This window comes from Alosa alosa, chromosome 3 (assembly GCF_017589495.1).
Source record: "Alosa alosa isolate M-15738 ecotype Scorff River chromosome 3, AALO_Geno_1.1, whole genome shotgun sequence".
Classification (NCBI taxonomy): Eukaryota; Metazoa; Chordata; class Actinopteri; order Clupeiformes; family Clupeidae; genus Alosa; species Alosa alosa.
In genome coordinates, this window is record NC_063191.1 from 10,900,621 (window position 1) to 10,928,552 (window position 27,932).

General features: G+C 45.6%; 1 protein-coding gene across 1 annotated transcript; it reads right to left on the minus strand.

The window, feature by feature from the left end:
- zmym2 (zinc finger, MYM-type 2) lies at positions 1 to 27,915 on the minus strand. The gene is given in 23 exon segments (XM_048238425.1): positions 1 to 901; positions 1,239 to 1,365; positions 1,780 to 2,025; positions 2,628 to 2,742; positions 3,995 to 4,140; positions 4,948 to 5,143; positions 5,558 to 5,670; positions 7,699 to 7,869; positions 8,122 to 8,251; positions 9,224 to 9,354; positions 10,951 to 11,092; positions 11,346 to 11,380; positions 11,524 to 11,689; positions 12,120 to 12,292; positions 14,403 to 14,553; positions 16,078 to 16,203; positions 16,593 to 16,708; positions 18,039 to 18,183; positions 18,835 to 19,047; positions 19,720 to 19,882; positions 20,190 to 20,478; positions 27,290 to 27,864; positions 27,866 to 27,915. Coding segments are annotated over 23 exon segments (3,969 nt in total). The 3' UTR covers positions 1 to 651.
- Between the last annotated feature and the right edge of the window lie 17 nt (positions 27,916 to 27,932).

The window sequence follows — 27,932 nt, forward strand, 5'->3', positions numbered from 1 at the left end:
TTTTTTTTTTAATCCTTTTTTATTATTTAATTTTCATGGATTTTTCAGGAACAAACACTTTCCTCTTTCGCACCTCGGATCCCCTTCACACCCTAGCTTCACTACTGCGGGTATTTACAAGTCGGAGCTGCCCAATCTGGGCATAGTAAGTAATGCTACATCACATATACACACACTCCTCCCCCCCTGGGAAAATACAAAAAAACAAACAAGACAGACAAACAAAAACAAAACAAAACAAATAAAATAAAATCATGAAAAGCAGCAGTCTGGATTTTTGCTTTTCGTGTTCATATATATATGTATATATATATTTTTATGATGCACCCCACTCTCACACACCCACTACCGAGTCGGGTCCTTCTTGCCCATCTCAGGGTCGACCCGCTGGTCATAGGTCAGTCTTTAAACACACCGCCTCATCACACACTTCCTCCTCCAATGTTCTAGGACCAGTTCTGATGCGTGTGGATGAGGGTGAGGGTGAGGGTGAGAGTGAGGTGGAGGGAAGGCTAAGGAAACAGCGTCCTGGACAGAGGGCTTGTGGGTATAATGCCAAGAGACACACGTGTGTGTGTGTGTGATGTAGTGACAAACACTCAGAAGGGGGCTGGAGGAACGTTGCCAAGAAGCAGGGGACACGTTCTGAGGTTAATCCCTTGCAACCTCCATATCTTTCTGCTCCCCTGTGTCTTCATTGCCCCTCTCCTCCTCTTCCTCCTCTTCCTCCTCCTCAGGGCGGTTCTCCTGGTAGATGTCCTTGACCAGGAGGACGCGGGTGAGCAAGCTCTCCAGCACGTTTCGGTCCAGAGGGGAGCTGCCGAACCACAGGGCGCCGCCTCCGCCCGACGCCTCGGGCTGCATGTAGAAGAGGTCCGCTCGCTGCCGCACAGACACAGGGCTGCCAGAGAAGATAGAGAACAAGAATTTTGTTTTAAAATGAGAGAGAATAAAAAAAGAGTGTACGTGTAATTGTGAAGGGGGTAGTGAGAAAGGAACAAACAAACAAAATATAAGAATACAGAAGGAAAGATGGAGCATCAGATATGAGGAGAGCACAGACAATGTGCTGAGAGAAGAATGAACAAGAAGGCAAAGCCAGATGAAATAACAATGATGACATGATGGTCCAGGCACATACAGTGCACTCTTGCATGCATTGTGGGAGATGTAGTCTATCCAGCCACTGGGAGGAATAAAGGACGCTATCTACAGTACAGGAGCAGTCTGTTACTCACCACTTAGACAGGTACACTTCATAAAGGCGACACTCCTGTTTCTTCACTGGACAGTGGCTGGAGCCTCCCGACCCGTCGTCGGGCTCATAGTCATTCTGTTGCCGTTTCCTCTTGTTTCCCGTTTGCACTGTCAATCAAAATCAGCAAAGCAAAACACAAGTATTCCAATAAGTCATATTCGAGCAAGCATGCCAAGATTTATCACATCCCCTTTGACAAGCACGTAATGAAGCAGTTACAGCCATTGATGGCACCTTTCAGTATGGATAAGGGTTAACAACTTCACAGGACTTAATGAAAGGAACATTTCTGTGCCTGAAGTTATAAGAAATGATCAAAGCTGTTTGTATCTAACTATCCAACTCTAAGCGCTGATTTTCAGCATGTATGCTACCTGGAAATTCGCAATCAGCAACCATGCGATGTATTACATATCAGAGCACTTAACCGCCCATTCTCATTTATCCCCAGATAACCGAAATAACAAGCTGGTGTCAGATTCACATTTAAACGAGCCGAGTGCTCTGTTTTGGGGGCGTACCCTGGTGCTCGTCCTGTGATATGGAGGGGACGCGTATGCGGACCGAGACCTCGTGCGTGAGCGGGTCGGTGCGGCTGGGCCCGTACACGTTGGCGAAGGAGAGCCGCAGGTGCTGCTCCACGGTCCGCAGGCCAAAGTATTTGGTGTTCAGGTAGACTAGCGAGCGCAGCAGCGCCTCCGGGCTTTGCTCGCCCAGCTGACCGCTGTCCCACAGGCAACGCTCTTGCACACGTCCCCACATAGAACCTACACACACACACACACACAAACAAACAAAACATAAACATGTTTACCATTACATGGACATCCACATCACAACAGAGTTGCAACAGTCTCATCTGATCTGACCTAGAGGATGAGAGGTCCAGCAGTAGGTTTTTGAACGTTCTAAGTTCCGCAACAATTGAAGGTTCTAAAATTCTATGTTGAATTCAATGAACCCAGATATTCTTTAGAACGTTCATTTCTCAACATTCCCGTCACACCAGTGTACTCCTTTAAGGGTTAAGAGTTCCACATTCAGGAGTACCCTTCTAACCATTACCATGTCCTCATATCAAGTTAGTCAACACCATATTTCAGGATGTGAACAGCAAAAGTTATAATCATAGGACATTCCTGCTCATGAACACAACACAAAAGGCTGACTATGACTAGACATGACGATGATGTAGCACGGCCTTGCCAGGATATATAGAGAAAATCATGCTGCTTTGACTCATAGAATACGCCATTAGGCTCTGCCAACCTTCAACAGCCTTTTGTGTAGGACTAGAAAAGACGTGAAAATGATGGAAGAGGGTGAGTGTGAGGTGAGTGTGCGCCGATGTGTGTGGTGCTGGACTCACCGTCAGGCAACACGCTGGGCTGCCAGTCTTTGAGGATCTTGTTCAGCTCCTCTCCAAACTGCCTGTAACAGGGATCACTGAAGAGGTCATCCGTCCTCCCTTTGTCCTGCAAATGCTACACACACACACAGACACAGACACAGTCAGATGCTACCAGCAGCAGGTAATTAATGCTGCGGAACATTGAGTTTTCATTACTAACCATTATCAAAGGTTGTCATGATATTCATTTTTGGAGGAGTTGAGGACAGGACATCCCTGCATTATTCCATTCTAGCTAGATCATCTGCCCTGCACTTCACATATACTTGTAGCCACTTGGTGCAGAGAATATGCCCTTTATGACATCACTGAGCAGAGGGTAGGTTAAGGTCAGGTGGACGCAAACAGTGTCCTCATATTTCATATACAGTCAACACCTTGGTTCAGGATGTGAACAGCAATAGAACTATAATCACTGGACACCTGGGAGGGGGATAACGGACCACAATGAATTCTGGGAATGTTGTGCGGGCCTCACTCAGAGTTGCTCGGAAGTTCACCACCCCACTGCCTTGACGCCCTCTCACACTCTAGGGAAGTTTCTGAGAAGGGGACGGGTCGGAGTCAGGGCTATGCACACACACATTACACAGGGCTGGTCCTATGTAACAGCCAGCGGAGCCATTTCAGAGAGGCGATAATGAAACAGAGAAGGTTTTCACAGCGAGCCAACAAAAGCAGTCGCTGCTTCGATATCCTACGGCATGTAGATTGAAACCTGGTCTCTCACATAACAGCATGCAGTTCCTCAGTAGACCTCTTTAGCTTCCATAGCAACAGTCGTCGTGGGACTACAACAATCTAATGTCCTGACTTAGCTACAGTTGGTATTTCAATTACGTTTTTTGATACGGCCCTGTTCTCAGGGTCATGGCTGCTGACCTTGTGATTTCCAAAAAAATAAGCTACTCCAGGTTCCTACAACTTAAATGGAACCCCAAACTATGACAAATCAATCTAAGGTGGTGGGTAGGAATGTGCTAAAGTTACAGAAGCCTATTGTACATTCTCAAGGAGTAAAGAACATCAGGTCTCATGTGACATCACACATTAAAACTCAAACTATTTGTTTCTTGGTGGAGGCCACAAAACGGTAACAGCATTTTGCAAGTAACCGTATAATAAGTTGTATGATAATATGTTGTCCACCTGGCATTATCGGAAATTAAGTCCCTTCAGGACAAAGCTAAACTTGTTTGCCCCGTCAGACTTATTTTTCGAAAATGCCTGGTGGTTAATAACTTGGATGCATTTACGTACAGCAACCACACACACCAGTCTCCTGGTCTCACACACACACGTTCCATCCCATGGTGGTGTCTCACCTTCTGGATGCTGAGACAGAGGTAGAGGATGCTGTCGGGGGCGTAGCGTTCTCCTTTGGGCCGCCGCACCTCTCGGACGAAGCAGGACAGCGCCTGGCTCAAACGGGGCGCTTTCAGGGACAACAGGTTACTCTTCACATGCACACCTGAGGCAACAGGGAAAACACCAAATCACTATGACCATAATAACATCCTCGTTTTCATTCCACAAATTATCCTATACGACTACACCATTGGACCCTCTACATCCTGTATCCTCTACATTTTACCATCACATGCCTATGCTATACAACTGCTCTATTACGAACATCATCTACCTCTGAGATAAATAAAAAAAAAACTAAATGACAGGAAAAGCAATGGGGAATGAGAAGATACCTACCCGGCCAAGTCCTCTTGATCTTTCCTAACCTCAAAGTGGTCATCAATACTGCTTATTACCTAGCCTACGATTTCATTAACTTCCCTTTTTAGCTATCGATAAGCTTGTGTGTGTGTGTGAATTAATTCCCCAGAGTGTACAGGATGGGTTCCGGTCAGGTAGACCAGAGTGATGTAAGCAGTGTCCTCATATTTCATCTAGAGTCAACATCTGGGTTCAGAATGTGAACAGCAATAGAGATATAATCATTAGACACCATGGAGGAGGGTCACAAACCCAATGAACTTTGGGGAATGCTGTGCGAGCCTTGCTTATTGTTGCTTGCAAGTTCACGAAGCAAGTTAACCAAGTCGATCATACACTTCAACAAACAATCGGAACATAATTATCAAATTGATCACATTTCCAATGGTTGCTCAGACAACCATTCATAACTTCTACGTTACTAACTTTCCAAGCCTTCTAGAGGGGCGTTCAATGTTTCACACCTCCTCACTCTCTGACGGTCTCTAAAAACCTCCCATTCCTTTTCCTGTCCTGCCCCCTGTGGTGGGGACTTCACAGGACTCACCTTGTTTGGGTCCTTCCTGCGCAGGGGCGTCTGTTTCCTGTTGGGAAGCGGTGGCGGCCCACCTCCTCCAGGCGTTGAGCCCGTAGTGGGGTCTGAGGGGGATGGCCCCCTCCTCTGACCCGGCCCCGAGATCGGCCTCCGCACACGGGGACGCAGGCGCAGGGGAGCCCTCCTCCACCGCCTGCCGCTTCGATCCCTACACACACACACACAGACAGACAGACAGACAGACAGACAGACAGACAGACAGACAGATAAATCAAACAGATCGACAAACCAAATCTGCTTTATTAGGAGGTCTTTGAAAAGAAGCTTTATGTTGCTGAGAGTATACCCGGCTAGATTCAGAACTGGGCACAAATACAGAAGTTTTATTATAGTTCTGCTGGAGCACAGGGTACTTAAGGGCAGACGTGCGCACTGGCTGCAGAAATGTCCTCATTTCATAACTCACTCATCACAATTATCAGGATGTGAACAGCAGTAGAGTTGATTATAATCATAGGACAGGTGTGTGTGTGTGTTTGTCTGTGCACACTCACATGGCTGTGCGCGTGTGTGCGTTCACAATCTAAAAGTGTGCGCTTGCGTGTGTGCGTGCGGTCAGTACCTTCCGTCTGGCCCTGGGTCGAGATATCTCTTCCTTCTCCTCAGCTAGCACAGGGGGCAGTGTGAAGCCCATCTCTGCATCCAACCCCTCTGCTACAGGCACAGGTTCCGAGGCTGTATGGAGAAGAGATGCACACACACACTCATTTTGATGGTTATGAACACAGACACACACACACACACACATTTAGATAACACACATACATTTAGATAACACACACACACATTTAGATCACACACACGCGCGCGCGCGCACGCACACCACGGTTTCCACTGTCCGGTAATATGCTTTCTCTGTCTATGATCTGCAGGCTTAGGGCCTCCTCGAAGGACATTGCTGGTCCGCAGATAATTTGTGGCACAATTGAATGCAACCGCGGAACTCTATGAACTCATGGAACCGTGGACCGAAAGAAAAATAGACTAAACATTTTCCAGATTAGGAAATATTTCTTAATTTATGGTTATCAAATAAAGAGGCATAGCATTAGGGGGTAGTGGTGTGAGCGCTCATTCAATGTGTGTGCGCACATCTGCGCAAGTTAAACTGTTGAACCACTGGAGATAACGTGGGTAGAAGCAACAAAACAACGGTATTTAAAACAATGGACGAAGCGGATTCTTGCTGGAAATAACGGATCTTTAAATTGACACTAGTTAGTTAAGTAAGTAAGAGTATATATACTCTTTTGATCCCGTGAAGGAAATTTGGTCTCTGCATTTATCCCAATCCGTGAATTAGTGAAACACACTAACACAGTGAACACACAGTGAGGTGAAGCACACACTAATCCCGACGTAGTGAGCTGCCTGCTACAACAGCGGCGCTCGGGGAGCAGTGAGGGGTTAGGTGCCTTGCTCAAGGGCACTTCAGCCGCTTCCTACTGGTCGGGGTTCGAACCGGCAACCCTCCGGTAACAAGTCCGAAGTGCTAACCAGTAGGCCACGGCTGTTGGAGTTAAGCATGTTTAGTAGGCTAAAAAACATGTTGCATTCTATATGGTGTGATTATGTCATTCTTTAAGCTACATAGCCTGCCTCCAGTTTTCCTCAACTTGACTAATTAAGAAGCGATAATAGGATATTTGACCGGCATGTCATCAAAATGTCCGGAAAATGAAACCTCTGTCGGTCACTTTTTTTTTCCGTTTCAAGCGGAAACGCTGACACACACACACTCATTTTGATGGTTATTAACACACATTTAGATCATGCACAGACACACAGTAATTTCGCCATCTCCAACAGTCTCCTGCATGGAAGAGGAGAACCAAACTGCTATTCATCTCAGTTTCTCTCTCTCTCTGGTTCCCTTGTGTGTGTGTGTGTGTGTGTGTGTGTGTGTGTGTGTGTGTGTGTGTGTGTGTACACACGAGTAGCAATGGCATGGAGAAATGTGAGGTACTTCATTAAATTCTGTATCATTTCTTTGCATTCAGCCCATATGGGCTTTGCATACAGCAGATACACAGTACATACATGGCACACACTGCCCCCTGCTCCCAACTGATGGCAGGACATGGGGAGACGGATGGACCAAGAGCCCCAATAGGCCTGCAAAGCCAGCGTAAGCCCAATGAAAACCCCCTGCAGTGTTACAGACTGACCACTGTCCAGAACCCCAGAGGGTCAATGCTGCTCTTCTCAGCACATACCGTTGCATAATGTCGGGGAGCTCGCCAATGGCCCAAACTTTCGTTTGCTTCCACTGCGGAGCCCATCCCCCTCTCTCTCTCTCTCCCTCCCTCTTACTCATCAATCCAAATCCTTTTGTGTATAAATATCCAATCTCCAAATCCCCTCTGACGGTCAGTGTCACGTCCACAGATGACTGTGGGCCTGAAAATAGCCGTCCGCGGAATTTCAATAGAAAAATGACTGTACCCTCTTCCAGGAGACCAGAGACTCTCCCCTCCACACAACCACCACAACGGCTGCCTTTATGCAACACCTCTCCGCCAAGTGGCGAAAGCGTTGCCGCGGCAACCGGAGAGAGTAACCGATGGCTCCATGGCAACAAAGCAAGGCTTTGATGATATAGTGATTACAGTCAGTGTGTGATATATAGTGGGCGTGGTCTCGACCCTATTATGACCAAAGTTAACTTTGTAACGAGAGAACATAAATGCGTCTGTAGTCTACCTAATGGGAAGTCGTTTTCCAGATCCAGGTCAGGCTCGTACTTGTCCCCCTCTTCGTCATCCTTCTCCTCCTCTTCCTCTTCTGAGCTGCTGCTGCTGCTGCCGCTGCTGCTCTTCACCTTCTCCCTCTTCACCTGCTGTCCAGCTCCCAACACCTCCTCACTCTTCACCACTGAAACACACACACACACTCCTTTAAACATGTCTGCTCACAAGGAGTAAGTGAGCTCCTCTTACACCACAGAGCTACATAGAGAAGCATGATTAAAAGCTGCATTCAGAATAAACGAACCTCACATATTTAATTCATATTAATATTTACTTGTAAGATTACCTTTAAATTAAAAAATAAATAAATAAATCTTAGGATCATCTACAGCAAAAAATGTAAATATTTTTTCTCTCAGGTCCTCCACCTGCTCACCTATGAGGTCGGGCTTGGTGTCCTCCATGGCCAGCAGGTCTGGGGGCAGCTTGGCCCTGAGCTCGTTGATGGCCTCCAGTATCTGATCCACGTTCTGCAGCGTGGTGGGCAGGACTAATGGCACAGGCACCTTAGAGGAGACAACACAGTCAGTATGTGAGGAAGGAAGGAAGGAAGGAAGGAAGGAAGGAAGGAGGTGAGGATGGAAGGGAGGAAGGAAGGGAGGAAGGAAGGGAGGTGGAAGGGAGGAAGGAAGGGAGGGAGGGAGGAGGTGAGGATGGAAGGGAGGAAGGAGGAGGTGAGGATGGAAGGGAGGAAGGGAGGAGGTGAGGAAGGAAGGAAGGAGGTGAGGAAGGAAGGGAGGAAGGAGGTGAGGATGGAAGGGAGGAAGGAGGGGAGGAGGAGGTGAGGATGGAAGGGAGGAAGGAGGTGAGGAAGGAAGGGAGGAAGGAGGTGAGGAAGGAAGGGAGGAAGGAGGGGAGGAAGGGAGGAGGTGAGGATGGAAGGGAGGAGGTGAGGAAGGGAGGAATAGTGTAAAATGAAGACAGACATGTGGTAGGTGGGGAACAGAGGCAAGAAATGACAAGTTGACAAGCAGATCATGTGAATTCCAAAATTTTGAAAACAAAAATCAACATGCATGCAACATGCAAAATTCTCTGCGTCCATTTACAGTAAAAGCATAAAAGATATGGAAAGGGTGGGTTACAATACAAGCGAGCAAAAATAGACAATTAACTCCTAAACTAAACCCTTTGGGGCGAATATAGTATCAATTTATCAGATATAAAATGAAAACTATAGACCCTTTCAACAATAAAAACAAAAACAATGCTTGAACGTTCTATTTTGCTCCCAATCTACTTGGAATGTTAAAACCTCTGCATTAAGATAACTGATAATGGAATGTTGAAAGGGTCCAAGACCGTAATCAAGAGAGTTCCATTATCAGGATCATAATTGGAAGGCTCCGCTTTAACATTCCATATGTTATCTTAATGGAGTAGATTTCAAAATAGAACGTTCCATTGGTTTTATCAGCATTGTTGAAATCCCTATAATGCCCGGAGAGACAGGAAGGTCGACAGAGGCGAGTTCTTACTGGGATGGGCACGGTGACGGGCACAGGGGTGGTCTGGGCGTAGAGGTTCATGGGCACAGGCACGTAGATGGGCACCGGGATAGGCACAGGGACGTACTCCTTTTTCACCAGCTGATCCGTGCCGGCCTCATCTGAACACACAAACAAACACTGTTTATGTGCTTAGAAGATATAAAAGTGTACACTCGGGAAAGCCAGAAGGGCGTTTCTTTCCTCTACACCCCAAAGTTGAAAAACTCAAGGTAAGCAGGATGGCACCACTGTGTCAAATGTGCTTTTGAGAGAAAACATAAAGCACAACAGAGCTAAACAACCAGCTTGATCTACTTGCTCATGTTATAAGCGGCTTTTTGGATGTTATGGACAATTGACCGATCCCATATCCTGACCGTGTGAAACGCTAAAAGACATAGGCCTAACTTTGGATAGGCTGCTACTTTTCAGTAAAGAAAAGTGAGTGTGTACGAAAATGTTCCCTTTATTTGTGTTCATAACTACACACAAAAACATAACTAAACCTGGTTTCCACTGTTGAAACGACAACATAAGCCTACGCAAAAAATTATACCTTGCAGGAACTGAACTGACACTCATAATGATTGAAGACGCCAAGAAATAGGCTACACCTTCAATCACGACGCCTTTACACACAACAAGAATACTTTCAGCTTTTAGGCACAGGCTACCTTGCCATGTTTAACTTGGGATAGAAGACTGTTCACAGAAATAAGCTAACGATAATTTTTTCAACAAACGCAATAATAGCCTATTGCGATGCATCATTGATGGCTGAACGAGAGATAGCCAATGTCTTCTGAAGATCAAATCATGTGCCGATTCAAAACTATGCCTTGCTGTATAGGCTATGCAGTGTCGAAATCGCCAATATTACAGTAGGCCTACTACATTGCCCACATTTAAATTAAGTATAGCATAAGCGGGCACTGATGAAGTGCAAGACGAATCATGTCTGCAAACTGCAGATATGTCGTGCGTTGTATGGGTTTAAACTCGGGTAGATCTAGTGGTTTCTTTTCAATAGCCTACATTTGTATCATGTTTATTTGAACTCTTCCTCGTTTATTTGAGCTGCTTAACAGGCTAGCCTGCGTGGGAACTTGGATCTGCAGCACTTGGTCCCATCTTCAATTAATCCTCGAAATATGGTTAGATTTTCTTATGGACACGTCAACACCATATGTTTGCACAGACCTGTTTATTGAATCAGAGTCACATCTGCAGCAAATAAGGTAACCTACCTGCTCGTGATAACGTGCTAATTGTTTATCCCTGGTTAACATGCATCCCATTAAGATCCGTAACACCAGATTGGTTTCTCAATTTGTGGTGTTCCACCTCGTTGATAACAGCAGACATTGTGAATGTGTCATTCTGCATACTGAAGGCCTTTCTGGCCTCTGTTTTTTGAATATATCAATATTACTTGACGCCCAGAAATCCAGCATACACTGTTGCACTCGGCTAAATGGTGCTGCGCACCCATGTTGAACAGGCGTCCTTCCACACTTTCCTGCAAACTTGTCCGACTTAGCAACAGTAACTATAGGACTGACAATGGGAGGAGGGGCTTGGATCGGTCAATTGACTGGAGTGTTACAATTCAGTTGTTGCTTTTCACTGACTGTGGTCAAAACACATGCATCTGTACAGAGGGTCAAATCAAAACCTGCAAGCAATAACACAACCACACACACACACACACACACCTGTCTGCAGCTGCTTGCTCTGCATGTGCGGCTTGCAGTAGGTGGCCTTGGTCATAGTGAGAGGTTTGCACAACACCGCCTTGTTCTTCACGTCTTTCAGGATCCCTCCGCCCGCGTACGACACCGGGCCCTGGTTGAAGAGCTACGGGAACACAGAAAGCACATTTAATCCCATGACTTAACACGATGTCCAAGACCACCAACTGTAGCAGCAGAGATGACATAATCTAAACTCTCTTCAAGAGGGCAAAAACGCAGGAGCTTTTTAGCTTTTTAACTTAAACCCTCTGAGTAACTTTCGCGGCTCGACAACTCGTCATGATTGAAGTGGGATAACTTAAGTATGCACCTCTGACGAACACACCAGCTGTATCTTCAGACACACACACACTCACCGTCACCTTGGTTGCTTGCGTCTGCACACCGATTCCTGCCAGAAACAAGAGAGACCACGTGTCAGCACTGAGACCATGAGAAACCTTGAGCCAAACACAGGTACCTGTGTGTGTGTGTGTGCAACCATCTCAGACAGGTGACAGGAGAGGGGAGCGGTCACCACAGGGAGGACGGTACCTAAGGTCGTGTTCTCTGGGCCCTTCTGGGTGGCCATGTTGGGCTCGTTCTGCTGGCAGTAGAAGCGCAGTAGACACTGCTGGTCACAGAAATGCTTCATCTCCGAGCGCCACTGCACAGACTCCGTCAGGTTGCCCTGCACCTTGCAGCAGTCGCAGCGCGCCGCCTGGTGGACAGAGAGAGCAAGTACAACGCTGCAGTCATGCTCCGTGCTTGGTTTCCATATAAATTGATAGAAATCTAATATAATCTCTATGAGGAGTGTTATTAGTTTCAAGCTTACACTTTCCAAATCTCGAATAGCCAAGCCATCTATGTACATAATGTTGACACAAGTTAATAAAAAGCATAAAATAACAAAAGCAATTTTCAAAACTATTCACATAGTGGTAAACATTTTATTATATATATTTAATTAAAATATCCCACATCAAACTTGCACATTTTATTATGGGGAGTGGTAGCTTCCCTATGGCAATACCCGATTTGATGTTCATTTCTGAAATACGATCTCAAGAGCCTCAAAGGTGATCTACAATCGTTACCTACTAAAAGTTCCCCCTTCCCCCTCTAATCCAAGCCTTGTGACCTCTGACCTTGTAGTACCAGTCGTGGAACTTCTTGGAGCAGGCTTCGCTGCAGAAGTCCCTGGTGACGCTGTCAAACTGCTTGGTGATGCCCCTCTTGCACATCTGGTTGCAGTGGTTACAGGTGACGCACTTGAGGCCCAGACGCCGCGCAAAGCTCTGTTTGAACAGCAGCTTACAACCTGCAGTGGAGGGAGGGAGGAGGGGTCTGATTAGCAAAAGGCTGCAAGGGAGGGCCCTAATCAATCATACACTTCCTGCGTAGGGTGGAAACCAGAGGGGAAAATCAACAATCTGATATCACAATCTTTTCCTTACGGTATTAATAGATGAAAAAGAAAAGGAACGCTGCATAACTACAGCACCCCTTATTCTAATAATGCATTCATGCAACTGTGCCAAAGCCCATCAGCGAGAATGTTCAGGATCAAGTGAGTGAACTGACCATGTTGACCTGCAGTGTGCGGGGGTTAAGATGAGAGAACTGAGAGGAAAAGGACTCCATCTAGAGGCAGCTAAAGGCCACATGGCATCTAACTGATGAGAGGTTATCAGGAGGCATTTTATTGGATACAAACGCTCAGACGGCTGTGTTGCTGATAACATAGGTACCTAGATTTTCAGAGAACTTCATTGTTTAATTCTACTGGCTTAGTTAACAAAATAGTGTCAGTTAAAACGCTAATGTACTAAATATCTTTTTTGGCTTAGGTATTCTTCTCTTCTGAACATGTACACATGTAGTATAAAAAGCCTGAACCAACAAAAACAAATAAATACATGAGCAAGAACCCACAAGACTGAGAAACACAAACACAAACACACACACACACACACACACGTGCATCATGCCTTGAAGCATTGTAGACATTTGCCATTAAACAATTATATGAAGCCTAAATGCTTTATGCTCATAACAGTAACAAATGCTGCAGTGCTGTAGCCCTGTCTATGTCTACATGCTGCGGGGGAGACTGTGCCGTGTTCAGCAGCGGAAAGAGAAGAGAGGAGAAGAGAAGAGAGGAGAAGAGAAGAGAAGAGAGGAGAAGAGAAGAGCAGAAAAGAGAGGAGAAGAGAAGAGAAGAGAGAGAGAAGAGGAAGAAACATATTTATTAAAACATACAAAACATATTACAAACATATTTTATCAAGACATAAAAAACATATGCATTAAACAGACAAAACATTATTAAAAAACATATTTAAACAAAATACAAACAAACATAAAACATATTTATTAAAAAAGAAGAGAAGAGCACACACATAAACAAAACACAAAACATTAAAACAGAAAAGAGAGGAGAAGATAAGAGAAGAGAAGGAGAAGATTATTAAAAATATAACAGAGAAGAGGAGAAGAGAACAGAAGAGAGGAGAAGATAAGAGAAGAGAGGAGAAGAGAAGAGAGGAGAAGAGAGAAGAGAGGAGAAGAGAGAAGAGAGGAGAAGAGAGAAGAGAGGAGAAGAAAAAGAGAAGAGAAGAGAAGAGGAGAAGAGAAGAGAAGAGAGGAGAAGAGAAGAGAGGAGAAGAGAAGAGAAAGAGAAGAAGAGAGAGAGAGAAGAGAAGAGAGGAGAAGAGAAGAGAAGCAGAGAAGAGAGGAGAAAGAGAAGAGAGGAGCAGAGAAGAGAGGAGAAGAGAAGAGAGGAGAGGAGAAGAGCAGAGAAGAGAGGAGAAGAGAAGAGGAGAAAGAGGAAAAAGAGGAGAGGAGAGGAGAAAAGAAGAGAAGAGAGGTCTCTTGTTGGTTAAGAGAAGAGAGGTCTCTGTTGGTTGCAGAAATATATGATGACACAGAAATGTTCCCGGCTTAGGACTCAACTAGGCCAGCATTGACAAGCTGGAAACTAATGGAGTCTGAAAGCCTAATATATAATGCACCTCAAACAGAAACAGAAACAGACAGACAGACAGACAGACAGACACTGTGATTTGTAGCTGTTCAGCTAGCTGTCTGAGAAAATTATACAATACTAACTTGAGCTGAGACAGCAAATAGAGTTAAATGACCCAATGAGTTTGTATGCGACATAAACTATGTGCTTGGTCACGTTCCTGCCATTTGATTGACAGCAAGCTAGAAACAACGAGAACTATGCAGTACACTCCACCTATTAACAGTAGGCCAACAGGTCAGGAAGGATGTGAAGGTTCATTTGATTTTAAAGCAAATAAAAGGCAAACAAATCGTGAACTCATTCTCTGGGCAGATTGCCGTGGCTTAGTTATTAATGTTATGGAAGAAGATGGCAGAAGTGCAGCACTAATGGCAGTGCTAGAGGAGAGGCTGGTACAGACCTTCGCCGCAGAAGGGCCGGCTGACCCCGGAGAATTTGGCCGTGTCGTGAAGGGTCTTCTCCTCGTGACAGTACTCACAAAAGGCCACGATGCAGTGCAGTTTCTTATAGTCCTCGCAGCACGTCTTACTGCAGAACTGGTATACTTTATTCTGTAGCGCACACACACACACACACACAGACACACACACAGCACACACACACAGACACAGATCAGTGAGAACAGCTCATACACAGCGAAAGGATGAGACATCAGGCATAGCAGAGAACTAAAGCGCAACCCAAGAGCATCCACGTCACATCAGTCCTGGGAGAAGTAGGAAGTAATCTGAGGACTCTATTAATGTCTAAGTCCCACATGTTGTAATGCACATTTGGACCACAAAGCTATCAGAAAGTCATCGCTGCCTATAGCACAATGTAATCATCAGATACTGCGGTAAGGAGATATAATCCTGATCATTGCGCCTGTGTATCTGCATATCCCACCAGCAGCAGAATGCAGCCTACATTTTAATTGACGGTGGGAAGTCTTTGCGGTGTGCGCAGTGAAACTCTTCTATGCCAGGGAAAGGCAACTCAACAGTTTATGTTTTCACAGAAATGGGTCATGCATGTCATCACAGTGACCTCCCAAAATCTAATCAGTTCCTCTTAGGGTCCAAGTAAACATTTGTGCTAAATTTGAAGCATGTGCCTCAAGGCATTCTAGATATAGCGTTCGCAAGAATGGGACTTTCATGGTCACCGTGACCTTGAACTTTGACCACTGACCTCCAAAATCTAATAATTTCATCTTTGAGTCAATTTGAACATTCATACCAAATTTGAAGAACGTGCCTTGTGGTGTTCTTGAGATATCGCGTTTACGAGATCGGGGCAGACAGACGTACCATACTGTACGTACAGACAACTCGAAAACATAATGCCTCCAGCCACGGCTATTGCTAACACCGAGGCGTAACACAAGGCCAAGAAGCCCAGAAGCTAATAATGCTGCACTTTAAAGGGACACCAGGCAAGCCTGATGCTTTTTCTCTACGAAACTCCCCCTTCGCTCTGTCTGAAGCTCTTTTCCTTTTCTTTGCATCTTCCGTCAAAGGGTTTTAAGCTTCTTTTCGCCGGCTCTGGCATTATACATACGCTTGCAACAATCGCTAGCAAAGCTTTAACCTGCCTCTGTGCTGTGGATGCAGGATGTAAACTGATCCTGCTTCGTCGGCGGGTAACATACACTTCGGGATATTCTTCCTACAGGGTAGGGGAGTCTACACTGCCCTGTAATGAGTCATTTAACCATATACCCGACTTATGAAGATGAGTAATTAACACGAAAACTTTGCCTGTCTTTGTGTCCCTTTAATGGCAGTAGATATATATATATATATATATATATATATATATATATATATATATATATATATATATATATATATATAAGTTAGATTCTGAACTGAACTCTGAAAACACATCACCAGCCATTTTGCTGGGCCATTGGTTATAATGAATACATGACTGCCTGGCACATTAAAAAATTAAACCACTTTTGGCTTCTTGCAAGTGTAAACAGTAACATCAGCTATAACCGTAAAATCAGCCTGCCTCTTCTATAGGTCACTGCTGCAGCAGCATCATCAGCAGCATCAGAAGAATCAGCAGCAGAAGTACATGCTCACCTCCCACTCCAGGGTCTCTGGCTTGAGGCTGAAAGCTCCGCGGCAATAGTTACACTTGAGCTGGATGTCGTTGCCTGCCGCAGAGACAGGAGCCTGGCCGTTGGTGGACGTCTGAACCGCCGCACTCTGGAGGCAGGACAGGAGGGGTGGGAGTCGAGAGCCGCAGCTATTAGATAATCATCTGCACGTATGCGCACATAGACAAGCACACACACACACACACACACACACACACACACACACACTATTTCTGCTTGCATAAGGCTTCTGTTAAGAGGAACTGTGTGTCTTCATCCTCCTTGGAAGACTATTTTTCCATCTCTGCTACCATTGCTTCTGGAGTGCATTTCATGAAAATGTATTTTACTGCATTAAAAACAACACATTACAAAATGAATGCAAGAGCATGTTCAGATGCCTATTTCAGGCAAAATGACCTCCCGGTGAGGTGTGTGTGTGTGTGTAGGAGGGGGAGAGTGATGTCAATATGAGGTGGGTGTGCGTGCTTGACGCACCTGGAACTTGGTGACGCAATGTGAGCTGCAGAAGTTTAAGACCTTCCCCTCAGGGAGGGTGGCCTGATACTGGGGCAATGCGTTCCTCTTACAGAAGTGACACGAGGGCTCAACATCTGCAAAGGAGAGAGAGAGAGAGAGAGAGAGAGAGAAGAGATGGGGAAACCAAGAAAGAAAGAGTTCAGACACAAGGGGGGGGGGGGAGGGAGAGAGAGAGAGAGAGAGAGTTCAGACACAAGGGGGTGGGAGAGAGAGTTCAGACACAAGGGGGTGGGAGAGAGAGAGAGAGAGAGAGAGAGAAGAGATGGGGGAAACCAAGAAAGAAAGAGTTCAGACACAAGGGGGTGGGGGAGGGAGAGAGAGAGAGAGAGAGAGAGAGAGAGAGAGAGAGAGAGAGATGAGAGAGAGAGGAGAGAAGAGGTGGGAGAGAGAGAGAGAGAGAGAGAGAGAGAGAGAGAGAGAGAGAGGGGGAGAGAGAGAGAAAGAAAGAGAGAAGAGGGATGGGGAAACCAAAGGGGGTGGGGGCAGAAAGAAAAAGGAAGAGAAAGCAAATGACAAAAAAGAGAGAGAGACAGACAGAGATGCAGAGGGTGACAGACAGACAGAGAAAGTTTACATAAATATGCTGCCTGCACAGACACAAAGTACAGTAAAGTACACCCTATTTGAGTTCTATGGTTTTACGTATCAGGACATAATACAAATAATAATCTTGTCCTTACCAGATCCTAAAATAATGTAAATCTAACCTCAGGTGTAAAACAACGCACAACACCGACACCACCGTGTTATTATTCATTCAACAAAATTAAGCCAAAAATTCAGAAGCAATGTGTGAAAAACTAATAATAAGTAATTGCATTCTGTATGATTTGATCAGTCCTTCACATCGTTGTAGAAGAATTTTGGCCCACTAGGCATTTGTTTACGCATAGCTCTCTTTTTCTTAAAAGTATGTTTTGGCTTTTTTGCCTTTATTATGACAGGACAGTGAAGGAAGCGAGTGGGAGAGAGAGAGATGGGATGGGAATTCAAAATGACCTGGGTTGGACTCTGGAGCCGATTGTGGTATGGACACTGTAGTCAGTTGCACCACAACGTCCCCCAATGCAAAGCTCTCTTAAAGGGAAACTCTGGTCTAACAAAAACCTTTAGTGTCTGGTTTTAGATGGTAAAATTTGTATATTTTCATTTGAGACCAAAATGACGTCAAACTGGTGCAGTTTTCGAGCAAGACTTGAATAAGCATTTAGAACTGAACAGCATGAAGCATAGGGGGCAACCTCATCCAATCCATTTTATAAATACAATAGATGACAACTATTGGTGCTTGATTACTTAAAAGTCAGCTTAAGTAATGACTTCAAGAGTCCACAAACACAAAATGCTACACATCCCACCAAGATGGGAATCTCTCTCACACACACACACACAGCGAGCACTCACTCTGCACGGCGGCCATCTTGTTCTTGTTCATGCAGGCGGTGGAGCAGTAGGGCTCCATGGCTCCCGTGGCCCCGATGCAGTGAGTCACGTCAAAGGAGCGGCACAGAGTCTTACAGCCAGTGCACGGTGTCATCTTCCCGTGAGCCTGTAACACAACAACAACAACAACAACCACCAACTGAGGTGCATTCAAATTCTTTGAGCAGAGGCAAATGTTTGAAGTGAACGCGTTCTCTTTTAAACTGTTACATTTGAACCGTTTTGTCTTAAACTTTCCAAATCGCTCCCTTTACACTGTAACCCTACTGTATCCTAACTATCTTCAGTGCGTTTGTGTGTTTGCAGTGAACTCAAAGCAATGTGTGTGTGCAGTGTGTTGTAGCATAACTGGGTAAGGTCATGGAGTATCGCTTTCCTCCTCCTTACTCTTGTCCACTGCAGAGGAAATTTGAAAGTCAACCGTTTATCCCGCCCCACGGATTGAGCACTGCCAATGGTAAGTTCCCAGACCCTACATCTTGATATATCATATATCCCAGTATCGGAACTGGGATATATGTCTGCTGACCCACCATTAAGCCTTCAGCAGGGGAGTTTTGAACAATCTAACAAAAGATTCTGTTCCACAACAATGTAAATTCAATGAAGCCAGATATTTTCCAACAGTACCGGCTGAAGAGTTAACATGGGCAGCATATATTCCCATTGTGGCTCCCGTTCAGAAGGTCATTATCCACCTGGGACCATCGCACTCTCCATCTCCCTCCCTCACTGCCGGGCATGTGGACCCACTGACCTGCTTGTAGTCTCGTATGCAGTTCTGGCTGCAGAAGCGCTTCTGCTGCCCGTCCACCAGTAGGTAGTGGTTGGCGGTGGCGCGGTTTGGTAGGTAGTTGCCGCACTGCTCACAGCAGTTCATCACCAGCCCGTTGGCCATGCGGTAGCGGTTGAAGCAGGCGTCGCTGCAGATCTTGTGTGTGACATTCTTAAAGCTCACTTCGTGTCGAATCTGTAAAACGACACATTTCATGGCCACTTTCAGTACAGTTGATTCGCCTGTTCAGCCACAAAATCCATTTAAATAGGCAAAGCATTTTCATCATAAATAATTAAATTAATTAATCAATACTGGACATTTGATAGGACACGATTCTTGATACAGGGTGATCGACATCTACACACACAGACTGAAGAATACTATTTCCACAATTTCCTGGTGCTGGGTTCATATGCATTTGAAGACATAGTGTATAAGATTTAGGGAGATCAATCTGCAGAAGTGGAATATAGTATTCATGTTTCCATGAGCGTATGAACACCAGTAACTACAAATGTGTTTTTGTTGGCTTAGAATATCATATTCATATCTACATTGGGAAAGGGCAAACTAGGTCAACCCCACTTCATCCAAAGAAGGGTGCTATAATCAGTATGCGTGCACCAATGTGTCCCTGATGAGTGATGCATTGTGGGCGATCACCCGTGTGATAAGATCCCCGGGATTAACCCATGTTGGCCCCTTGCACCCACCTCTGTCAGCTAACCTACAATAGTGGCAATTAGCCCAATAAAATAACACATACAGCTTAAGAGGCCTTTTAACAGTGTGTGCTCCCCGACACTCAAACCCGTGGACTTTGGTCAGAATTAGGGCTCCTACCCTGTCGACACGCTCGCTCACCTCCGTCAGTTTGCCACAGACGGTGCACTTGGTCTTGATGGCGCTCTTGGGGGGCACCTGCTTGTTCTCGTAGGCGGCCAGGCAGCCGGTGCTGCAGAACTCCTGGAAGGATTCGCTGGAGTCCACCTGGGCCACGATGGTACCCTTCATACTTGTGATGTCCCTGTGGACCAAAGGAGGACAGAGCTATGGGAACCGCTAATCCAGACATACTTATTATCAACAGTCGACAGGTCTTACTATCAAATAATAAAAAAAAATGTCTGGATGGGTCATGCAAAGACAATTCGCGTATTTCTACATTATGCGTATTTCGTGCAAATTCAAATGTCAAATTGTTAGGTGCTATTCATTACATTGCTACACAAAATACATACAGCTAAAGGTAAATGTGAATGTAAAAAAAGCATTCGAGCACATTTAAAATGTCTAATGCTAAAAGCTCTGAATTAAATCGGATGAGGGCGTACTTCTTGCACATGGTGCAGTTCTTCTTGGGCTGGGGCTTGTGGGAGAAGGCAGAGAGGCAGGGTGTGGAGCAGAAGAGGTGAGACGAGCCCTTGCGCTGGTACGCCGTCTGGCCCTTCTTCAGCGGCTTCTTGCAGTTGGCGCACGTGACCTTGACGGTGCGCGGGGGCTGCTGCGATCCCGAACCCGACTGGCCCAGAGGCTTGGCCAGGGAGGCGGCCGGCGACGCAGAGTCCACGCCCGGCTGCTTCTGGTTCCGGGGGAACGACGCCGACTGAGAGATCCAAGAGTCTGTTGCCATGGTAGAACGGGAGGGAGAGAGAGAGAGAGAGAGAGAGAGAGGAGGAGGAGAAAAGAGAATACAGCAATGAGATGAAGGCTGAAGGCTTGTGTGTGTGAATATCTCTATGCTTGATTTAAAAACTAGTAAGGCAACAACCCTAAGAGATATGCAAAAGAAAAAAACCCTGCATTCCTTTTGAAAATCCAGTTGATATGTGCTATGAAAGCTATATTGTCCTGGACCACAGGAGTACATACATCCGACCTTCACATTACCATATATCATTGAAATGAATGATGATCAAATTAAATATACCATAACTTGTTTGGGTGCATACTGTTGCTTTCAGCAGATTGTTAGTGCAGTGCAGTCAATGCAGCAGATGCATACAGTCTGTTGTATCTAATGCCATTTTTTATGTAGTGGTGTGCTGGGGATGTGGCATGAAAGTGAGGGATGCTAACAGACTAAATCAGGGTTATTAAGAAAGCCAGCTGTGTCACAGGGGGTGGAATTCAGTTAGACTTTGGTGGTGGTGGCAGAGAGGAGGATGTTTCACAAGCTGATGAGCATCCTGAACAACACAGTCATGTCACCTTCAGCGACATGTTAATCTTCCCCAAATGTTCCTCTCTAAGACACGGGTCATTTCTTCCAATGGTAGGAATGGTCCTTCCTTCGAGATGAATAAAAGTATTTCTTATTCTCATTCAAAGTAGACGGCAGTGAGCCACTGACCCAGACTCCATCAGTGCGGTCTCTGCCACTGACGATGACTACGTCGTAAATACCAGCACAGGGCTCTGGGAGAGCCAGGGAGTGCGCGGGGGTGAAATACAGGCCCTTGCCACAGGACAGCATGTACACAGACGTGATGGAAGGACCCGTGAACAGACCAGAACAGAACAGAACACTGGGCCAGGGCAAAAAGATAGGATCGTCTGGGGGAGGACCGGTGGACTGCAGTCAATGCATCATTCTATGCATAGCCTACACAGGTGAAAAATTATTTATCTAAAACCTTTAAGTATAAGTATAAGTAAGTATATATACTCTTTTTGATCCCATGAGGGAAATTTGGTCTCTGCATTTATCCCAATCCGTGAACTAGTGAAACACACTCAGCCAGGGCTCGAAATTAACGATGTCCCGACGTCCCGGGAACCATACAAAATGCTTCCGGGACACAATAGAATGATGTCTGGGACAACTCTGGGACAGTAGAAAAAATGGCAAAGCAAATTTCAAAATAGGTACTTTTTTCCCTAAACTGTTCACATTCCAATTATTATGGATGTTATTGAGGCCTATTAAAAGGAAAAAGCTTAACGTGATTCAATGTAGGCTACCTAAACAACGTTCAGTGATCACCAAATTTCTCCGTATAATGGGCAGCTGGAAAAAGCAGCGTTAGCCAGCTGATCTGTAAAGAAGCGGTTTTGTACACGCAGCCTTACAACACTGTTTACTGGTCTTCGAATCACTGTAGGCTACAATGTCATTTTTGGTACAAATATAGTATGGGATGGGTGCTTGCGTTTCCTTAGGAATCCGCCGTATTGGTTAAATGAATATTAAGTGACTCATAGGCCGACACAAAAATAGGGCACGGCCGGTAGCCTAATGGGTCACTTTCCGATATTCCGAGGTTAACTTAACTAACTAGCTGGCAGGTAAATGGCATTTGTTTTCATGACATTGTGAACATTTTTGACTGATAGTGTAGGCCTAAGGTTATACTGGTGTTCTAAACGAGATGACAGTCCTCTCTGACTAAAACGCTGCGTGTTTTCTGTCGGTGACAGACAACACGTCACCAATATCATGCTGAGCTAAATAGCCTAGGCTACTGCAACTGCGATTTGACAAAACGATACTGTTGCAAGGTATCCTGTTAACTATGAAAACAGTTATTTAAGTTAGCATTTGACATTTCGCTTTTGCAGTTCTAAGCTATAGGCTATTCCGAATACCGGAAAGTAGCCTATCCGACAGCTTCGTGGTAATTTCCCATGCTACTTATTGTTTTCAATGAGATCTGTGACCATGACATCACACTAAACTGACATTGAAATTAAAGACACGTGAAAATAGATTATTGACGGAATGTTTTACAACCCTGTCCGTCAAAACGACGGACAATGAGAACGTCTAGTGCAACCTCAAAAAAGAGCCAAAAGTGCAATCTCTGAAAATGAGTGTTGTGTAAAATAAGCAGATAATGTTAATAAAATGGTGTTTAATAAATTAAGTCTTCAGAACTTACGAGTTAATTAAGTGAAGTTACTGTTTATTATGTAGAATGGGGAAAAAACAAGAACTAGAATTTGGGACACTAGTAGTTAAGTCCGGGACAGTGGCAAGTAGAATTCTGGACAGCTGCGGGACACTGAGAAAAAAAGTTAATTTCGAGCCCTGCACTCAGCACACAGTGAACACACAGTGAGGTGAAGCACACACTAATCCCGGCGCAGTGAGCTGCCTGCAACAACAGCGGCGCTCGTGGAGCAGTGAGGGCTTAGGTGCCTTGCTCAAGGGCACTTCAGCCGTGCCTACTGGTCGGGGTTCGAACCGACAACCCTCCGGTTACAAGTCCGAAGCGCTAACCAGTAGGCCACGGCTGCCCCAAAATTAAATTGGGCAATCAACCACTGATCGCTTCTGATAAAATATATGTGGCACCGTGAGTTCTGTACATCAATAGTCTACACAAGCCTTTCTGTGACCGTCTTCACCAATGTCACACATACCACCATATAAGGCCTGGCTTTCCTAGCATTACCTACAAGAATAACTATTTATACAAATGTCAGATACTTAATGGCAGAATTAATATACAGATGGCTGACAAAAAAAATCTGTCATTATACAGGTCAAACAAAACGTCACTTCAAAACACATTCATCATCCACTAATCTGGGACTCAATCATAAAAATCTAACAGGAAACGGAAAATCTCTTCCATTAGCATCAACTACAAGAGCATTCCTTAGTGACCACCATGTTTGAGAAGGACACTTAAAAGTAAGCACTAAAACAGGCATCTTATTCTTCTCATCGACTTATTACTCCCTCAGGGGTGACAAGAGGACATGTGAAATCCGAAAATTAGAATCATTTCAGTGCCAGGCCTCGCTCCTGTCTAGTCCCGCCTCTCTGCAAGTCCTCCCCCTGATTCATTCACATTGCCAAGTCATCTCAACCAAAACGCAAGGGGCTGGAGAGGACAGGGAGCTAATCTGATTGGAGCATGATGAGTCTGATTAGGCCAATCAGGCAGTCTGTTCCTTGGCCCCAATCACTGGGCCTGCTGTCCCAAACTCATGGGTCCAATAATCTTCATGCATTATATGAGCTCATGAATCTGCATATTTAGGGCACTTCATGCCATATATGGTCATATGCAGGGGGTCTGGATTTGTAGGGCTAGCTTCAGCCCGTTAGCATCCTCCATCTTTAAAAATGGCATCCAACATGTGCTCACTTCAGCCTAAATTTTCACAAACAAGTTTATCAGGTGCCACATCACTAGTGGACACAAACGCATAGTGTCTTAATAAATAGTTGAGTGAGCAGGCCATTCCCTGCTGAGAGGATCATTCACAGATGACATCATTTGTGGCTATTGGTACTGTGTCACCTAATTGGATTGTTTGTAAAAAACGAGAGCAGAATTGAGCACACGTTTTACTCCATTTTTAAAGATGGCAGCAGTCCACTGAGCATATTTTTGGCTGAATTAGTTAGCCTAGCATTGGCCATTACAATGAAGGGGGCCGGGACTTCCTCCCCATCTCCATGGTGATGTGCTACATAAAAAGCAGGTAGTTCTCCATTACAACACCACATCAACACTATGCAACAGTCGGCACTTTCAACTTGGTCCTTTGGGTCACAAGCTCAAGCTCTTGCATTCAAGTTTATCAACATCGAGTTGAAATTGAACTGCTAGCTCAGATTCCTGTCTTACAGTCAGTCACCCATAACAAACCAGTACAAATTTCACATTAGGAAGTTATAACAACCTTGCCAATATAGCTAGGAATAACCAGAGACTTTCAGGGGTATAAACTATACCACCCCCGCAAGACATCTATTCATACATGCAGGGCATCGCAACTGGCATAATTTGGATTATTGCACTCATGGTTGGTAGTGTGGATGGAATCACTCACATATTCTTCATCGTTACAGGGCAGCTGTGGCCTACTGGTTAGCACTTCGGACCTGTAAACGGAGGGTTGCCGGTTCGAACCCCGACCAGTAGGCACGGCTGAAGTGCCCTTGAGCAAGGCACCTAACCCCTCACTGCTCCCCGAGCGCCGCTGTTGATGCAGGCAGCTCACTGCGCCCGGATTAGTGTGTGCTTCACCTCACTGTGTACACTGTGTGCTGTGTGTGTTTCACTAATTCACGGATTGGGATAAATGCAGAGACAAAATTTCCCTCACGGGATCAAAAGAGTATATATACTTATACATATCTTTGTAGTCCTTTTGCCAATTAGGCCTGTGTCACTTCCCTATTCCACGTTGTTAAACATGCAGCTTATGTCCATATGTGTAGCAATCCAGAACCAGACTCAGAGGTGAATAGCCATCACCAACAAGGAACATGACACATAAGGGCTGGAAAAAATAAAACGGCTGGTGAACTGTGTATAGGAGCGTGTGTGTGTGTGTGTGTGTGTGTTTCCATAAGTCAAGTTATTTATAAATGGACCTTCACAGAGCAGAGCCAATAAAAGGTTGATTAACCCTTAAAGGAGTACCGGTGTGACGGGAATGTTGGGAAATTAACATTCTAAAGAATATCTGGGTTCATTGAATTCAACATAGAATTTTAGAACCTTCAATTGTTGCGGAACTTAGAATGTTCAAAAACCTACACCTTTAAGGGTTAAGGAAACACCAGAGCCAAAACATCAAGCATGTCTGTGACGTAATGGTCATTCTGATTCAACGTTCTGAGGCCTGCATTCCACTGTAGAATCACCTGGACATGTGTGTGTGTGTGTGTGTGTGTCTTATCTTTCTGATTATCTGTGTTCAAACCAGCATTAGACTACTTTATCGGGCATCTATCAGACTTAAGAGAGAAAAAAAAAACACCATCCTCTCTCTCCACACACACAAACAACAAATCAAACATCTAGCAGATATAGTAAAAAGCAAAGGGCCACTATTCTCTTGTGTAAGCCATCCTCTTTTCACCTTTAAGCTCTAAAAGGAGGTGTGATGCTGGCTTCCATTGGCATGTATATAATTATATACATTCCGCTCTCTACCAGTGAGTGAAATGCTCCCTGTGCGACAGACTTCATCACAAATCCAAACCATGATCCACCCCTTGTTGCAGCTTGCTGTGAGAGAAGTGTTTTCAAGTATTCTTATGAGCTACAGGTATTCTTGGTCTCCCAGACCTCAACTTGGTCTCTACAGTTCCTGATAATTGCCGTTTCTCAAATAAAATCACAAACTGTGATGTAAACCCTTCTTATCGTATAGCCTTCTACTGTTTTGTGGGTGTCAATTACTTTCATTTTAAAATATCAGATTGCAGGCCTGCGCTCCCACAGGAGTAACAGTGCAAAAGAGTGTGGAGCTGTGGAGCGGCCGAGCAGGACTTATTTCATGGGTGGGAAGAAACTGGTGTGATTGCAGGAAGGAACTCCCACAAAAAACAAAATGTATAAAAATGAAATAATGAAAAGATAATCCACGTTTCACATACAAGCACAAGGTCAGTGGGTTTTGCACATGCCAACATTTTCATAAGAGCTAGCAGGAGCAGGGCTTGAAAGGATCCATGTAAACATCTGCCTATAACTTTTACAGATGGGATCAGGACAACACACGAAAACGGCATATAGGAACTGGGCAAAAGACATTTTTGGGGGAGCAGGACTGGAAAATCCATCCCATAAAGGCCTTGCTTCATAGAGCCCATGACTGGTGAATGTTGGAGCAAGTATTAAGATTCAAAAAGAACATTTATAAAGCTTTGAAATTTGGATCGAATGGCTCTTCCTACTAGCCTGGGTGAACCTAGACGGGGTCCTTTCCAAACAGACCCGCAGAGCAAATTCAAATATGCTAAACAGGTTAGTCTGGGTTCACCCAGGGTCCACCCATCTTAATACAGCAGGTATCTCCACAGCAGTGTGTCAGAGGGCGAGTAGGTAAGGCTAGCCTAAAGAACATCGGCCCTACACATCGTGAGGCTCCTCTGTCTGTGCGCCATGTGTGGTAGTGTGAACCCCTTGTATAAGCACTAGTCTTTTGAAGTGTGCCCAGCCACAGACAACCAGTTGGCATCTGATTTGCATTACAATGACAAACAACCACAGTGCTGCTTTAAAAACTTGCATGTGTGCATTGTGGTGTGGTTTAGTGAGGCATAGGTGTGTGAGAGGTGAGCTCTTTACCTGACCTCAGGTGTGTGCCCATTTCTCTGTTCCCCACCCTGGAGGAAAGGGTGCTTTTAACCAAGCTCCATGCAGTGGGTCTGTTGGTCTATCGTTTGTGTGTGTGTGTGAGTGAGTGTTGCGCTCCTTACCTGGCCTTTGTGTGTGTGTGTGTGTGTGTGTGTGTGAGTGTTGCGCTCCTTACCTGGCCTTTGGTGTGTGTGTGTGTGTGTGTGTGTTTGTGAGTGTGAGTGTTGCGCTCCTTACCTGGCCTTTGGTGTGTGTGTGTGTGTGTGTGTGTTGTGCTCCTTACCTGGCCTTTGGTGTGTGTTTGTGTGTGTGTGTGTGTTGTGCTCCTTACCTGGCCTTTGGTGTGTGTTTGTGTGTGTGTGTGTGTGTGTTGCGCTCCTTACCTGGCCTTTGGTGTGTGCCCGTCTCTCCGTTCTGTACGGGCTGGCTGGCGGAGCTGGAGCTGATACGGCCGGGGTTAAAGGTCGGCGAGGGCCGGCTGGCGGCCGGGCTGGAGGACGCGGGAGTCACACTCTGGGCCGTGCTCTGGTTCTGAGCGTCCGGGTTGAGGCTGAACGTGCTGCTGATCTGCAGGCCGTTCTCCGCCCCCACCTGCGCCGCCTCCCCCTGCAGTGACGTCACGCTGGTGATCATCAGGTTCATGTCTCCCTGAGGGCACGTCGCCGACGCCGGCGACACAGAGCCCGCTGATGATTCTACTGTCGCCGCAGCAACCGCCGAAGCTTCCTCGGAAACGCAAGCGGAGGACAAGGAAGAGGCGTCCAGCGTGGTGACGCTGGCGATCTTGATCTCCGAGTCGGGCTCCGTGCTGCTCAACGGCGCCGCCAGAGCCTGCTGTGAAGATAATGAGGAGGAGGAGGAGGAGGAGGAGGAAGAGCCCCTCTGCTCGGCCTCCTCCTCATCATCTATCACAATGGGCTCGCTCTGGGGTTTCGCAGTTGCAGCAGCGGCGGCTGCTGTTGCAATGGTAAGTGGGGAGGCAGATGCCATGGAAGGAGGCAGTTGCCATGGCAACAGATGCTGTCT